This window comes from Cibotium barometz, chromosome 21, assembly GCF_041138505.1.
Source record: "Cibotium barometz isolate CiBa-2024 chromosome 21, ASM4113850v1, whole genome shotgun sequence".
Classification (NCBI taxonomy): domain Eukaryota; kingdom Viridiplantae; phylum Streptophyta; class Polypodiopsida; order Cyatheales; family Cibotiaceae; genus Cibotium; species Cibotium barometz.
In genome coordinates this window covers 7,024,434-7,040,607 of record NC_141066.1, presented here as the reverse complement: position 1 = coordinate 7,040,607, position 16,174 = coordinate 7,024,434, and the positions used below count along the sequence as shown (strand labels likewise).

At 47.4% G+C, this 16,174-nt stretch overlaps 1 protein-coding gene across 1 annotated transcript in view; it reads left to right on the top strand.

Moving 5' to 3' along the window:
- The window catches only part of LOC147626793 (fructose-bisphosphate aldolase-lysine N-methyltransferase, chloroplastic-like), a 142,871-nt gene that overhangs the window by 63,296 nt on the left and 63,401 nt on the right, over nt 1-16,174 (top strand). The window contains exons 5-7 of the mRNA XM_086815345.1: nt 13,833-13,909; nt 14,038-14,139; nt 14,510-14,584. Coding sequence (XP_086671471.1) covers nt 13,833-13,909; nt 14,038-14,139; nt 14,510-14,584 — 254 coding nt within the window. The remainder of the gene's footprint in view (nt 1-13,832; nt 13,910-14,037; nt 14,140-14,509; nt 14,585-16,174) is intronic.

The window sequence follows — 16,174 nt, the reverse complement described above, 5'->3', positions numbered from 1 at the left end:
GAAGCAGGTGGGCAAGCGATGCCCAAAGTTGTCTTTCAGGAGCTTCGGACCTTTCCCCATCCGGAAAAAGATTAATGAGGTGTCTATACAGTTAAAGCTACCTCTGAGTTGGACTATGCACGATGTATTCCATGTCAGTTGGTTAAAGCCATATGCAAGTCCACCCCCTTCAGAGGTCAAAGACGAAGCGGAACCAGACATTGTGGATGAAGCAGAAGTAATGGTTCCAGAACAGATTCTTCTGCACCGTTTCAAGCATGCTTCAGGCCGAAGATTACGACAGTTCCTCACAAAGTTTCAGGACCGAGGAACTCATGAAGCGGTATGGCTCGACAAAGAGTTCTTTGAAGACTATTCGGTGTTATTGACGGATTATTTGGAGGCTATGCAGCTTCCGTCAAGTTAAGCAGAAGGGGATGTCACGTGCATCCCGCACTTGGATGCCACGTAGACACTTTTGTACAGGAGGTGCAGGACCTGGGATGGTGAACTGGTCCCATGTGAGCCCAGTCCCCAGGACGAGTCAGCTAGGGATCCATCTCAGTCGTCCGAGGTCAGGTGTGCATTGTCCTGCACATGAGTCCAAGGTCAGGTGTGCACCGTCCTGCACATGAAACAGTGCCAGTCCGCGCTGTGAGTCTCCCTTTAGAATGATGTCAGTGGTTCTGTGTATCTGGTATGGTATCGGATGCCAGATCACTGAGTAGATAGTGGTTAGGACAAGGGGCCAGCCCATAGGGCTACCCCGGATCTTAGTGTGGGCATGGGAATGGTGTAGAACCACCCCCATGAGGGTCAGGAAGGCCCAGGCTGAACCCACCAGCCATGGAGTCGCTGTAGGCATAGTCACAGGGGACGGAGGGGACGGAGGCTTGGAACGCCGGGACGGCGAAACGGGACGGCGCAGGGACGGGGACGGCAGGGGACGGACGGACGTCCCCCTGGAGGCGTCCCTCACAAGGGACGGTGAAGGGGACGACAGTAGGAACGGGGACGGCTGTGGGGGACGGCCCTGTGGGGGGACGGCAGGGAGCCATTCTATTGTTTCTTGTGCCCGTTTCTAGCCGTTTGCGGGGCTGTTTCTAGCTGTTTGGCTTGGCCGTTTGGGGAGGCCTTGAGCTTTTGAGGCTTGGGCCTTGGCCCTTGCCTCTCTCTTGCCTTGAGGTTTGGCCTTTAGGCTTGAGCGTTGGGGCCTTGGGCCTTGCCTCTCTCTCTCTCACTTGCCCTTGCCTCTCTCTTGCCTATCTAATATCTATATAAGGCTACAAGGCTACAAGCATGGAGTTTAGGCTTTAGCGTAAACTCCCCCCCGGACCCCCTGCAGAGAGGGGCTCACGCCCCCCTCCGCACCTTCCCCCAAGTAGGCTGGTGTGAAACTGCGCGCCGCAACGGATCGAAAATTTATAGCCCATATGCAGTAGGTGTATAATAACTCACCGCATATGCATGTAGCCTGGTTGGCAGTGTGCCAACCTTCTCCAGAATCGTCTCATGCTATCTGGCCACAATCGGCCACCATCCGGTGTTAATATGACTCAAAAGCTTACCATTTTATGTAAATTTGTGCTCATTTTGATGTACTTCCAAAGTAGAATAACTGTAGAGTAGAAAAACTTAAAAAAAAAGTATTTTTTGAGTGCCGTTCCCTCCCCCGTCCCCGTTCCCTACTTATGGCCGTCCCCCGTCCCGTCCCCGTCCCTTGTGACTATGGCCGTCCCCCGTCCCCGTCCCCGTCCCCGTCCCCCGTTACCGTCCCCCGTCCCTTGTGACTATGGCTGTAGGACAGCCCTAGGGCAAAGATAAGGCTATTTCCAGGAGCTTACAGCCTTTATATGGCTGTAGGGTATGTATAAGGCAGCCCATACAGGCTGCCCAGCCCTTGGATTGTGGGCAAAAGTTGTGTCCAACCAATCAGAAGCAGGCGCCTGATGTCCAGCTAGCCAGGAAGAGATGCGCAGACTTTATGGGAATTTTTCCAGCATTTAATGGGATTTTTCAGCATTTAATGCTGAATTTCCAGTCGTGGGACAATTCTGGGCGGGCCGACTGCCTTTATGCTGGCCGACTGCTCCTGATGGGGTAGTATAAATAGAAGTGTCCATAATCCCAATCATGGATCTCATTATTCACCAAGAGCTCAAGCAAATCAAGGGCTAGACAAGCCAAGGGAATTGCTAAGCAAAGGGGTGGAGAACTGAAGGTCAAGGGCAGGATTTTCCAGCCAAGAAAAGGTTTAAGGTGGTTGTATTTTCTTTCAGATTTCTCATCATTCTAATAAAGCAAATACACCATCCGTGGGGGGGGCCCTACAAAGGGTAATTGGGACCCAATACTGTGTCCTCTCCATCTCTCCCTCTCTCTCTTTATTTTCTGCACATCTCCTTTCAGTTTGTGCGTTAATTTCTGTCGCGATAAGAGTGCTGAATTCTGAGTTTTGAAGTTACCGATTCTTCTCCGAAGCTTCCGTATATTATAATCAGCCACCCTTACCCCGACCACCAGATCCCTGCCCCACCACCTCCACCTTCTTCACAAAGGGGAGCATGGGTCCTCAAGGCCATTTGTAGACTACGTAATGGGCGAGCCTAGGATGATGAGGTACTCACTCCTGAGTACATCTTGCATGCTGATGATACCCTGGCGCCCCTACTAGCATACATGTTCAATAGAGGCCTTTTTGAAGGATTTACACCCTCTTGGTCCACCAACACCATCACCCCCATCCTCAAAGCCGGAGATCCACTCGCTCCTAATAATTAAAGGACGATCATGATTGGCCACACATTGGCCAAATTCTATGGATCGATGCTAGAGGCAGAGCTTAGTTCATTTGCAAAGAGACAAGGATACAAAGCCTCAAGACAGGCAGGCTTTCGGAGGAGCTACTCTACCCTTGACCACATCTTCACCCTCCGTGCCATCATTGAGGAGGGTAGAGCACGACATCAGAGGATTTACTGCTGCTTTGTGGATTTCCACAAAGTTTTTGATATTGTTCCCTGAGCCGCCTTCTACACCATCTATAGGAGATAGGACCCCCATCTGACATGGTTTGGAGCATCATCACTCTCATGAGTCCGTCATCGGACAAGTGAGAGCCCCAAGAGGTACATCACAGGAGATTTTCAGCACGATTGGGGTGAAACAAGGCTGCCCTCTATCACCCACTCTTTTTGGCCTTTACGTTGATGAGATCTCAAGCTTCATTGACGGATTAGGCGGGGCTGGTACCACATTGGCAGGCATATCGATCCCCATACTACTTGATGCAGATGACATCGTCCTCCTCTCAGATTTAGCCGAGGGGCTTTAGAGACAGTTGGATGCCGTACAGGACTTCTGCAGTTAGTGGGACCTCTCTCTTAACCTTGGTAAAACAAAGGTAATGGTCTTCAATACTTCTTGCCCCTTCACATCCAGATTGAGCTTCACATATAGAGGGGATCTTGTGGAGATTGTCTCATCCTATGTCTACCTTGGTGTCGCTTTCAGTGGCCCATGCTTCACCAGCCCACGCTTCACCATGCTTCCTACAGCAAATGCTAGAGTGACGGGGATATGCAGCCTTGGGCATACTTGAGCAGCAATGCTTCTAGGCACATTCCCAGGAGCGCAGGACGAAGGGTTGGCTTTTTGACACCCTCGTCACACTAGCCTTGATGTATGGAGTAGCTTTCTGGGGGCAAATTTATCCGATGAGGATTGGCAACGAGTTGAGAGGCCCCAAGTTATGATGTTCTCCTGTATGATCCATAACAAACGATCAATCCCACACCAGATTATCCTAGCAGAGTTTGCTGCAGCCCCAATGGTAGTGGATGCACTCTTCTAGATAGTCACATACCTCCATCACATCAGTCACATGGACCTGGAGTCCTCGAGACAGCTAGCACTTGAGGGCCACTTTGGAGCATAGGTGGGAGCTCATGAACCATAGCCTGATGCTTTAATTGCATAAGAGAAGGAAAATTTAGGTGACCAAACCAAGCGTCCATAGTTGAGTATCATGCATAACAGCTGATGTGGAAGCAACCAAAGCATTAGCACACGAGGATCACTACTCATGTCATACCTATCAAGCTTGTATAGGCCATTGCACAATGTACTAGATAGTATGCATTAGTTTCTACTTGGTTCTCAGTATATGGACTCGGCATGGACTGCCTACCACCCCATGAGTACAGTTTGGACTCCCCATTTCTCTGGCTGTCTCACGAGGACACCAACCGGGTTATGTGGTTAGATCTTATTAGCCTCTACACCCATTGTACATGGATCACACCTCCTGATGCTGTAATTGCATAAGAGAAGGAAAATTTAGGTGACCAAACCAAGCGTCCATAGTTGAGTATCATGCATAACAGCTGATGTGGAAGCAACCAAAGCATCAGCACACGAGGATCACTACTCATGTCATACCTATCAAGCTTGTATAGGCCATTGCACAATGTACTAGATAGTATGCATTAGTTTCTACTTGGTTCTCAGTATATGGACTCCGCATGGACTGCCTACCACCCCATGAGTACAGTTTGGACTCCCCATTTCTCTGGCTGTCTCACGAGGACACCAACCGGGTTATGTGGTTAGATCTTATTAGCCTCTACACCCATTGTACATGGATCACACCTCCAGAGCTCCCAACAAAGATGCACTTCTATAGAGATCACTTCCTCATGCTCACTGAGGATGGATTCATCTAGCAGCCGGGCTACCTCAGTGCCATCCGGATTGCGATTGGCTAGTTACGGGTTTCATCCCATCGCCTTAGAGTGGAGACAGGTAGAGCTGAGCACGTCCTCAAAGCTGGGAAGCTCATATGGAGACTAGGAGAGGAGAGGATCTGCCGATTATGCCACACAGAGGTTGAGACGGAGGAGCATTACATATGCCGTTGCCCAGTATACCATGAGATCCGTGGGAGGTTTCACTGTTTGTTTCGTGAGGGATTTGGTGCACTCTCTAGGATTATTGACTTCCCGGACCAGCGTTGCATAGGCCTCTTCCTGCTTGAGCTCCGCAGACACACAGGGACACTTTCTTGAGAGAGCTTCGGCCCCAGCCATCCCACCCCCTTCCTCGCCAACCAACCATCACCAGTTTCTTCCGGACTCAGGAGGTGGAGGACACCGCCTCGAGCTGCTCCGGACCTACCTGGCCCGAGATGAGTTACCTTGGATCGAGCCTCCACACTCTAGCGTGCCCCCTGGCCGTCGGCCACAATCCCCTCATCAGCTCCAAATTGAGGACCTGCTCTACCGCCATCGAGCTACCTTTCCACGTGACATAGCTGAGGGAGACCTCTTGGCCATACTCATTAGCCCCATGCTTGATATTTTGGAGAGTGGTATACCATCTACTGAGAGCTGATGCTTCTCTCATGTTTCTATATTCCTAGTATTCCATGATGAGTTTCCATGGACAGTTTTGTATCACTCCGGTCCCTAGTGAGATAGCTATGTTTATGTTTTGTTTGTGTTTTATTTTCCATTCCATGATGAGATATGCCATGGACATTATTGTATCACTTTGGTCTCATAGGCCCATTGGGTCTTTAGTAGACGCTTAATATATCTTTCTTTCTCTCTCAATAAGTAAAGGAACATCATAGTTTTAAAGAGAAAATCCCTCTCTCAGTCACATAGAGCAGAAGAGACTTTTCTCTCTCAAACTCATCATTCACATAGAATTAATGAAGGATTTCCCCCTCTTATTCAAGGCTTCTAATCACTAAGATAGAGAAACCCTAATGCAAACCTATTGCTGTGATACCAATTCTTAGAACTAAGCTCACTAAGCAATATTGAGAACTGCTAACAAGTAGTGTCAACAACTGCTATCTAGCACTGTGCACAGCTAGCTAGCAATGTGGACTGCTAACTAGCAGTGTGGAGCCAATTGTTAGAAATGTGCGAGTAGCTTATATTAGGATTCGGAGTTTCATGTGTGTGAAAAATCCCTATGAGTGTTTATATGTATGTGTGTGTGAACCCACTCTTATATAGGGTCAATAAGTATGCATTATAAGCGTGAGTCTATGAGGTAGATAAACCTCTAGGCTATAAAAGCAATGTACTTGGTGAGTGAACATAACCTCTATCACATCAATATAATTTATTGAGTCATGCAAAACATTCTTTCTCTTTTGAGAGACATCTTTGGATAGTGACGTGTGTGATGCTTACCTTTGTTGCTGGAGTTTTCCTCCCAGATGTTATCCATTAGGAGCTCCTAGTACCGTACTTTTCCTCACAGTTATTTCAGTTTCAGTTAGTTGTTTTTAGCTTTTCTTACATAGACATTGTATCAGATCCACCAATTGTTGTAACCTTTTTGGTCTCATAGGTCATTTTGGCCTTTTGAAGATGTTAATATATCATTTCATTTCATTTCATTTCATTTCTCTCTCTCTCTCTCTCTCTCTCTCTCTCTCTCTCTCTCTCTCTCTCTCTCTCTCTCTCTCTCTCAAACCTTGGTAGAGCACAGAAGGGCGAACATGCCCAAGGTGCATGAGGCCCGCAAGGTGGGGAAGTGGGTAGCATACAGAGACGGGCGAGTCATCATCATAGAGCGGCGTCCCAAATAGGGACGCGGGGTCTGTGGGACCATACACCTGGAGTTGGCAGTTTGGAACTGCAATGGGACACTATGGTTCGACATTGGGGGACTTAGGGAAGTTTTAACAGAGAGAGACATTATCTTCTTCGTAGAGACCCACCAGAGCCCGGAGAGAGGGCTGCCACGCATCTCAGGTTATGAGTGGGCATCCACCTACCGAGAGGAGACACACACATGTGGTGGGGTACACGGGTCTGGCGGAGTGGTGGTACTATTTAGGACACATCTACAGCCCATGATCACCATAGTCCGTAGGGACGCAGAGGCATGCTTTATTTGGGTGAGGTTGCAGGTCACACTGGAGAGATATATACACATTGCAGTATGTTTCTTCCCACCTAGGAAGTCCCCATATGCTATTTTGGGAAGGGAGAGCATTTTTTTCCCCTCCATGATGCAGACATCATTGAGTTCTCACGCTTGGGTGAAGTTCTCCTTCTAGGGGACTTCAACGCTAGGACTTGGAATGAGCAAGCATCTGTAAATGACTCGGAGGAGCTGACCATGTAGTGGATAGACTCCAAGGAGTTTGGCATTCAGCGAGCATCACAGGATAGAGGGGACATTACAACATCAGGGAGAGAGTTCCTCATGCTGGGGACCACACATGGCTTAGCCATCTTCAATGGGATGTCCTGTTGGCCTTCCTCCGGAGCTCTCACATGCTTCCCACATGGCAGAGGCTCGAGTATAGTGGATTACCTGACAGGATCTCTGGCTTTAGCCACATCCATACATACCTTCACCATTCCCACCCGCCCCCTTGGAGCCAACCATGCCTATCTCTCCTTTCGCTTTTTCCCGACCATCCTCACCAGCACCGCCCATCTCCCACTACACCCAGATTCACTTCCACCAAGATGGGGGCTCGACTTCCTCTCCGACCATCTCTACTGACATCTAACATATGTAGACCCCAATCTCCCATGAGCCGACCTCACCTATGAGCTCACCACAATCTTACACACCTTTGCCATGGCCTTATTTCCAACCACCAACCGATCTATTGCTAGACCCCCCACCCGCACCATGCCCCAGGACGATTGGTATGACGAGGAATGCCGCACAACATGTGAACGTCTCTTATGCGAGGTTGCAAGTGGCTAAATCCAAGAGCGAGATGCTCAAAGGATTAACCAATACACAACCAGACGAAAGAAATGAGCACATGTTAAGGGCCAATACAAGGACTTATACCAATCTCTCAAAGGTGTGAACTGTACTGAGGGTTGGAAGAAAATCCGGGAGAAACACCCACCCACACCCACCACATCTCCATCCATACGGCACACAAAATGCACGATCCCTATACGAATTACCAAATCAGCCCCCCATCCCACCACCATCACATCTACATCCCATCACATCCACCGTGTTCACATCCGACATGGTAGCCCGAGCCATCTGGAGACTCAAAAACGGTACATCACAGGACCACGAGGGTCTCTTGATAGAGCACATCTCCCATGCTGGGGAGACTCTAGCACCCCTCCTGGCCCATATGCTCAACTTGGCTCTTTCAGAAGGCTTCCCACCCACCTAGACAGCCCATATCATCACACCCATCCATAAAGCCGGAGATCCCATGGACGCCAACAACTACAAGACTATTATGATTAGCCACACACTGGCCAAACTTTATGGGTCAGATATTGAGCTTGAGCTCAACACACTAGCAGAGAGACATGGGCACAGAGCATTAGGGCATGCAGGCTTCCGCAGGCCATTCTCTACTTTGGATCACATCTTCACTCTCCAAGCCATCATAGAAGGGGCCGGAGCACGACACCAACTGGTTTACTGCTGCGTTGTGGATTTCTGCAAAGCATTTCATACATTGGCTCGAGGCAGACTACTGCAGAGACTCCAAGATTTGGGGGTACCATCAAACATGATTTGGGGGATCATGGCATTATATGAATCAGTCATAGGGCGGGTGAGATGCCCAGGAGGATTATCAGAGGAGATCTCTAGTACCATTGGAGTGAAGCAAGGATGCCCACTGTCCCCCACTCTCTTTGGCCTCTACATCGATGAGATTTTGGCCTTCAATAGAGGAGGGGGAGGAGGTGTATCACTAGCAAGCATCCTTGTTTCCATACTACTTTATGCTGATGACATTGTGCTTATTGTAGACTCTCTAGAGGCATCTTGACACGTTACATGACATTTGTGCACAGCGGGATCTCATAGTAAACCTTGGGAAAACCAAGGTTATGGTCTTCAACACATCCCTTGTTTTCACATCTCGACTGAGTTTCACCTACATGGGCATTCCAGTGGAGATTGCATACTCATATGTGTACTTGGGAATCACTTTTACAGGACCGGTCTTCTCGATGAGCCATGCTGCAGAGGCTAGTCTAATACGAGGGTATGCTTCTCTTGCTCTCATGGAGAGACAGTGCTTCCGGCATTGATGTATGGAGCACCCTTCTCGGCACTTGATCTTACAACGGCCAAATGGCCGAGGATAGAGAGGCCTTAAGTCATGATGCTCTCCTGTATGATATGCATCAAACCATCAGTCCCACATGATATTACCCTAGCAGATTTTGTTGCAGCACCCATGGTTGTAGAGGCACTCTTCCAGACAGTCACATACATTCACAGGATCAGTGCCGTGACCCCCCCTGGAGACTCGTGAGGCTCGTCGTAGAGTCTTCCCAGCAGCTAGCAACAGATGGGCATGAGTCATAGTATAGCCGAGTATGGACCTGTTTCACGAGGCAGGACTCAGGATGGATCGCCTCCCCCCACTCCAGTGTATGACCCAGACTCCCCATTCATCAGGCTCTCTTAGCACGACTGGAACCAGGTGATCAGATATGATTTATTGGGACTATACATACAAGATACCTGGATCACAATACATGAGCCACTCACACAAATTGCAATACTACATGGATACTTTCATGAGGCTTACAGAGGATGGTTTCATACTGAGGGCGAGATATCTTGACATATACATTTCACATGCCATTCGGATTGTAGTGGGCCAGTTTTTGGTGTCATTGCACCATCTAAGGATAGAGACAGGGAGAAGCCATGCAAATACCTCGTGAGGAGAGGATATGCACTATGTGCCAGCAGGAGGTCGAGTTAGAGGAGCACTTCATATGCAGATGCACGGTATATTATGAGATTCGAGGGAGGTTCCACTGTCTCTTCAGAGAGGGGTCTGGACCCTTATCTTCGATTATGGATTACCTAGATTAGCGATGCTTGGGTCTCTTCCTACTAGAGCTTCATCGCCAGAGAGCCTCATTGATTAGGGAGTCGAAACCCCATGGCAGACATCCAGCCCCAGGCGACCATCACTTAGTTCTTCTGACCACGAGAGGCCGCCCCACCAGCCATGGATGACATACCCACAGCCTCATCGAGCCACACATTCTTGAGTGCCCAACCCCTTGCGAGGCCGATCCGCTCTGGTCACCAACCTTCTCCTTCGTCGACAACGCTTCAGCCCATGCACTGCCACATTATGTGCACCTATTGGCTTCTACGTCAGCAACAATTAAAAAATCAGGTGAAAACGTCAAATTAAAGTTCTTGCATACTCAAAGATTTGGGGGTTTTTAGAAATCGGGGCAAAATTGGCCAAATTGTAGCTTCTGCAATTGTAAAAATTTGGATTTTTCTCCAAAATTTGGGAAAAATAATCAAATTAAAGCTCAACTCTACTACACCTGCAAGCACCATGGATATGATCAGAACCAACACTAGAGAGTTTGCTGGTGATGCGAGATGGGGTGTGGAATGTGGTCATGGGCATAAAAGAAAAGGCAAGACAAGAAGACGGATCACTGACAATGCGAGCCTGGCAAGACAAAAACGACAAGGCTCTTGCACACATTGGCTTGGGGTTGGTAGATAATCTTATCTGCCCATCGTGACCTGGATAAGACAACTAAAGAGGTATGGGATAAACTTGAGAATCTTTTTGGAAACAAGATCAATAATTCAAAGGTTTTTCTCAAGCAAAAGTTCTTTAACATGAGAATGAAAGAATTTCAACTCTGCAAGAGCATCTAAGCACTCTAGGTTCAGTTCTTCAACAACTCGTTGCCGGTTCTTCTATCCAGCATAGAAGAAATCCCTAAGTATGTAGAGACACTCGGGAAATGACATACAACGAGAGGATTGCTATCCTCATAGATGAGGATCGACGTCTCAAGGAGCAAGCTGTCGGAGAGACAGTAGATAAAACCTTTATCTCCAAGATAAAAGGCTAAGGCAAAAACCAGAAAGTTTACTTATTGCAAAAATCTTGGACACTTTGAAGATAGGTGCTTCAAACGGATGGCCAAGGAACAAGTTGAAGAGAGTGCAAATCTGGTGGTAGAAGAAGAAGAAGAAGAAGAAGAAGAAGAAGAAGAAGAAGAAGATGTAGTAGAAACATCCATGGCACCAGAGAAAGCCCTCACAATGATGGAACTTCTTTCTCTTGATTAAAATTGTACTTTTCCATTTTGCATGAGTCAAGGTTTCTCTGCAAACTGCTCGGGTAGTCTCCTAAAATATGATAAATAATCCATGTTTGTATGTTGTAAACCTTGTTTCTATAAAAGGCTCATTTTTTCACTTATCCCTACTTAGAGCTAGGGGGTTGTTTTTGGGTAGACTAATGTAGGCACAATCATGTGTGGTCAAGCTCTTCTGTCAAGCCTGACGGGAGGGTTTTAGGTGTTGGCACACTGTGTTCTTTTGTATCACATGTTGCAATTTAGAGCCCAAATCACCATGGCTATTGAAGGCTCTCAGACAACACCTCCTTCACTCCAAAGGGGGGTTTCTTGGGATTTAGAGTCTCGTGTGTGTGTGTGTCTCGTATTTGTTGGGATTCAGAGTCTCGTGTGTGTGTCTATGTGTGTGAAGTTTGAACACTCCCTCTGAGTGTTTGTATGTATGTGTGTTGTGAATCCACTCTTATATAGGGCGAATAAGTACACATTAAATGTGAGTCTATGAGGTAGATAAACCTCTAGGTTATAAAAGCAATGTACTTGGTGATGAACATAACTTCTATCACATCAATCTATCATTGAGTCATGCAACAACGAGATCTCACACTAAACCGTGGGAAAACCAAGGTTAAGGTCTTCAACACACCCCCTCTTTTCATATCTCGATTGAGTTTCACCTACATGGGTAGCCAAGTAGAGATTGCACACTCATGTGTACTTGGGAGTCACTTTTACTGGATCGGTCTTCCTGATGAGCCATGTTGCAGAGGGTAGACTGATGTGAGGGTATGCTTCATAGTCACAGGGAATGGGCATTTTTAGACTCGGGAATGTTGGGGATGGCAGCATCTTCCTGTTCCCATTCCTGTACCATGTCACTCTATAGTCACAGGGAATGGCCATTCTCAATCTTTTCCATCCCTGTTCTCCGTCCCCATTTCGCGTCCCATGTGACTATGGTATGCTTTTCTTGCTCTCATGGAGAGGCGATGCATCCAGGCCATTTCCAGGAGCCGAGGACCAAGATGTGACTATTTGACACCTTGTTCACTCCGACATTGATGTATGAAGCACCCTTTTGGGCATCGGATTTCATAGCGACCAAATGGCCGAAGATAGGGAGGCCTCAGCTCATGATGCTCTCTCGTATGATATGCAACAAACCATCGTTCCCACATGATATTAGCATGGCAGAGTTTGCTATAGCACCCATGGTAGTAGAGGCACTCTTCCAGATAGTCATACGTTCAGAGGATCAATGCCGTGGCCCTTGGAGACTACCGAGGCTCGCCCTACAGTCCTAGTAGCTAGCAACAGATGGGCACAAGTCATGGTATAGCCGAGTATGCACCTAGTTCATGAGGCAGGGACTTAGGATGGATCGCCTCATGCCACTCCAGTATGACCTGAACTCCCCACTTATCAGGCTGTCTCAGGATGACAAGGACTGGGTGATGAGATATGATTTATTGGGACTATACATACAGGATACATGGAACACGACACATGAGCCACTCTCACACAAACGGCAGTACTACATGGATACTTTCATAAGGCTTACAGAGGATGGTTTCATATTTAGGGCTGATATCTTGACATATGCATGTCACATGCCATGTGGATTGCAGTGGGCCAGTTGCGGGTGTCATTGCACTGCCTGAGGATAGAGACAGTGAGAGCCATGCAGATACCTCGTGAGGAGAGGATATGCACTATATGCTAGAGGGAGGTTGAGTCAGAGGAGCACTTCATATGCATGTGCACCTGATCTGAGGGAGGTTCTAGTGTTTCTTCAAAGAGGTGTTTGGACCCTCGTCAAGGACAATGGATTACCCAGATCAGCGGTGCCTAGGCCTCTTCCTACTAGAGTTTCATTGCCATAGAGACTCACTGATTAGAGAGTCGAGACCTCATGGGAGACATCCACCCTGGCCCCAAGCGACCATCACTCAGTTCTTCCGACCACAAGAGGACGCCACACCAGCCATGGATGACATACCCACAATCTCATCGAGCCACACATTCTCGAGCGCTCGACCACCCGCCAGACCCCACTCTAGTGTGACTCTAGATTGGGCCACGACACTACAGCGAGCCCGACGTCCTAGACTCCCTAGACCTCACCAGCAACATAGACATCAGCCCCAGCTTGAGGAGATCTCACTAAGAGTAGAGGGAGATGGCACCAAGAGTATAGGGAGATCTTGTCCCCCGGGTTGGGAGGTCTAATTAGATGCCCAGATGACCTTGAATGGGTCTGGAAGCTGCATCACAACCATAGATCTCCTGTTTAGTCTATTATAACCCTAGTCTGGTGATGCCCGAAAATTGAGGCTTTAGGAGGGGAAACACCTGGTGTTACTTGGGAAATGTTTCCCCTTGCCGTTTCCCCACTCGGAAACGTTTTCTCAATGGAAACGCGTTTCGAGCTGCAAGCAAAGGGGTAACCCTGTTTTGTGCATATAGGGTTGCTGTTTTGGCCATTTCTTTCTTGTAACTATGCAGTGCATACAGTCTTGGTCTGTCTTTCGTCGAATAGCCATATAAGCTCCCTCGGACGAGCTCATGAGTGGAAGGCAGTTGCCATCAGTTGTAATCACATTTGCAATAGTAAATTATTCCGTATTTTTATCTTGGTAGATTTTGCTCTTTGTGAAGGTCCTGCTATTTGTGTTAATGCACAAGTTGTAAATTCTTACATTTTTTACATTTTAACTATAAGGGTTTGTTTTTCCATCATCGCAGAGGAAGTCAAGCAACGCTGTCTTTACCTGGAGGATGAATATGCTGATATCATGGAAACATGCCAAAACCAACTTAAGGTGATCATCAATATCTTCAATAATTGTATTTGCAATGTACAAAAACTGATAGTGTGTGTGGGTGTGTGTGAAAGATTGGAATATTACGTCTAAGCAATGTCTGGTGTTGTGTTGGTTCTCTCAAGCAGGATCTTCCAGAAAGTTTATTTACTCTTGAAGCATTCAAAAATGCTTTTTCAGTCATTGTATCGAGAGCTATATACCTGCCATCTGCTGAACTTTATGCCTTGGTATCGCCCATCTCTCTCTCTCTCTCTCTCTCTCTCTCTCTCTCTCTCTTTCATTTTGTTGGGATGACAGAGGATACCCCACAGAGGTACACTGATTTGTCTCATAGGCCGAGTTCAGTCTTTTGGGAAGACGTTAATAAAATCTTTCTTTCTTTCTTTCTTTCTGCCATGGACATTATCGTATCACTTTGGTCTCATAGGCCCATTGGGACTTTAGTAGACATTTAGTATATCCATCTCTCTCTCTCTCTCTCTCTCTCTCTCTCTCTCTCTCTCTCTCTCTCTCGCATGCACGCACACTTATTGCATATATCCCTTAAAAAAAAATCATTTTTTAAGAAGTATTTTACAATTATGAATTGTGCGGCAGGTTCCTTTTGGCGATGCCGTAAGTATTAATGGAAAGTGCGAAGCTTCATTTGAGTACAGCACCGAGGAACAAGCAGTAATATCAGTTCCCAACTGTTGGCTGTATTGTGAAATGTTGAAGAGTACATTCAATGCTGGTTGTAAAATGTCCGGGTCATTTTTTCTTTGTTTGGGTTCGATTTTGCTTACATAATTTGGTATTTATATCTTAGCAACTGGCGGGCTCACTGGAAAATGTCTAGATGCTTTACAGACAAGAAGGGGCTATGTGAGGCTATGCCCCCAAATAGCCATGAAAGCATATTGTATAGATTTTCCTTGTATTGTGCATCAAAGCGAAGGCAGTATCCAGCCTGAATAACCCTATGGAGCCTCAATGGCCACTGGGTAGCGAGATTTTCAAACTTCCATGGGGCTAACCTTGTAGTGATCTTCCAATTTGTGTGACACTACAGAATGCTGAGGTTGGAATGGTGACTTCCAAGGAAATAATGTGCAGTGTCTGTTGTCTGTGTGCATAAATATATATATTGTGTGCATGTGTGTGCGTGCGCATGCGCATGTGGTGTGTGTGCTGCTCTGGAGTTGCTCGTCCTCTCTGCCTTCTCTGCTCATTGCTCGTCCTCAGCAGGCTCGAAGTGATCATCTGCGCGTGCCTAGCCTTCAAAGTTCGCCTGTGTTGCAGAGAACCTTAATTGGCCATCTTCTGCACCTCGGCCAGGGATTTCTAGATCACAATCGCAAAGCCCCGATCAACAGGCAGCTTGCGGTAATACCTGCGCAGAAGTGCAGTACCGGGGTCTCTTCATGAAGGGCTTGAGGCTCAACTTCCTAGTGAGGTCGATTGGCGATATAAGTAAATGCAATCCTCTGCCTTACTCATGGAGCTTATGTACATCCTCATGTAATGCTATATGGATTTCATGGCGAAACTGCATTTTTAGCAGAGATACCACAACCTCCACTGTTCTTGTGGTTGTGGCTTTGTCCCCATGGTTCCTTGTGGACATGAGAGAATCCTTAGTTTTGGCCTGCTTGGGAAAGAACCTTTGCTTTGATCTAATAGCATATGCGGAACGTATGGATCTACTGCGGGGTGAACGTTTTGTTCAGATACCAATTTCATGAGTGGAACCCATGGACATTATTACACTTCCCGGTTGCACCTGTGGATCTGATACTAATGTCACATGGGCCCATATATAGGAAAATCCGTGTCCAACTATCACAAGTGGTCCGGCCTTTTGCAAATTGTATAAAATGTCAAGAAGTCATTAAGGTGTTCAGAGTGGGCTAAAAGGGTGTCGAACCTTTAGCCCCTTGGCTAGGCAGGTCTGCACATGCTTAGGCTGCCCAAAACGGATCCAAATCTGCTTTGCAGGATGCCCATGCTGCTGCCCACCCCTTCCCAGGCAAGAGATGCTGCTGCCCACCCCTTCCCAGGCAAGAGATGTGCTGCCCAACTTGTCTGCCTTAATGTCTGGTGTGTCTGGCACTTGGCCCGATAACCTACCTGGACATCCAAGTGGGTTACAAAACTGTGCAGGGTTCACACACGGAAGAATGCTTGGACTTTCTTAAGCCCTACCTCCATGTCGTGACATGTCCCTGTACTAGGGCTGACATCAAGGCACAATGCACATCACTAACCTGAAATTGGCACATA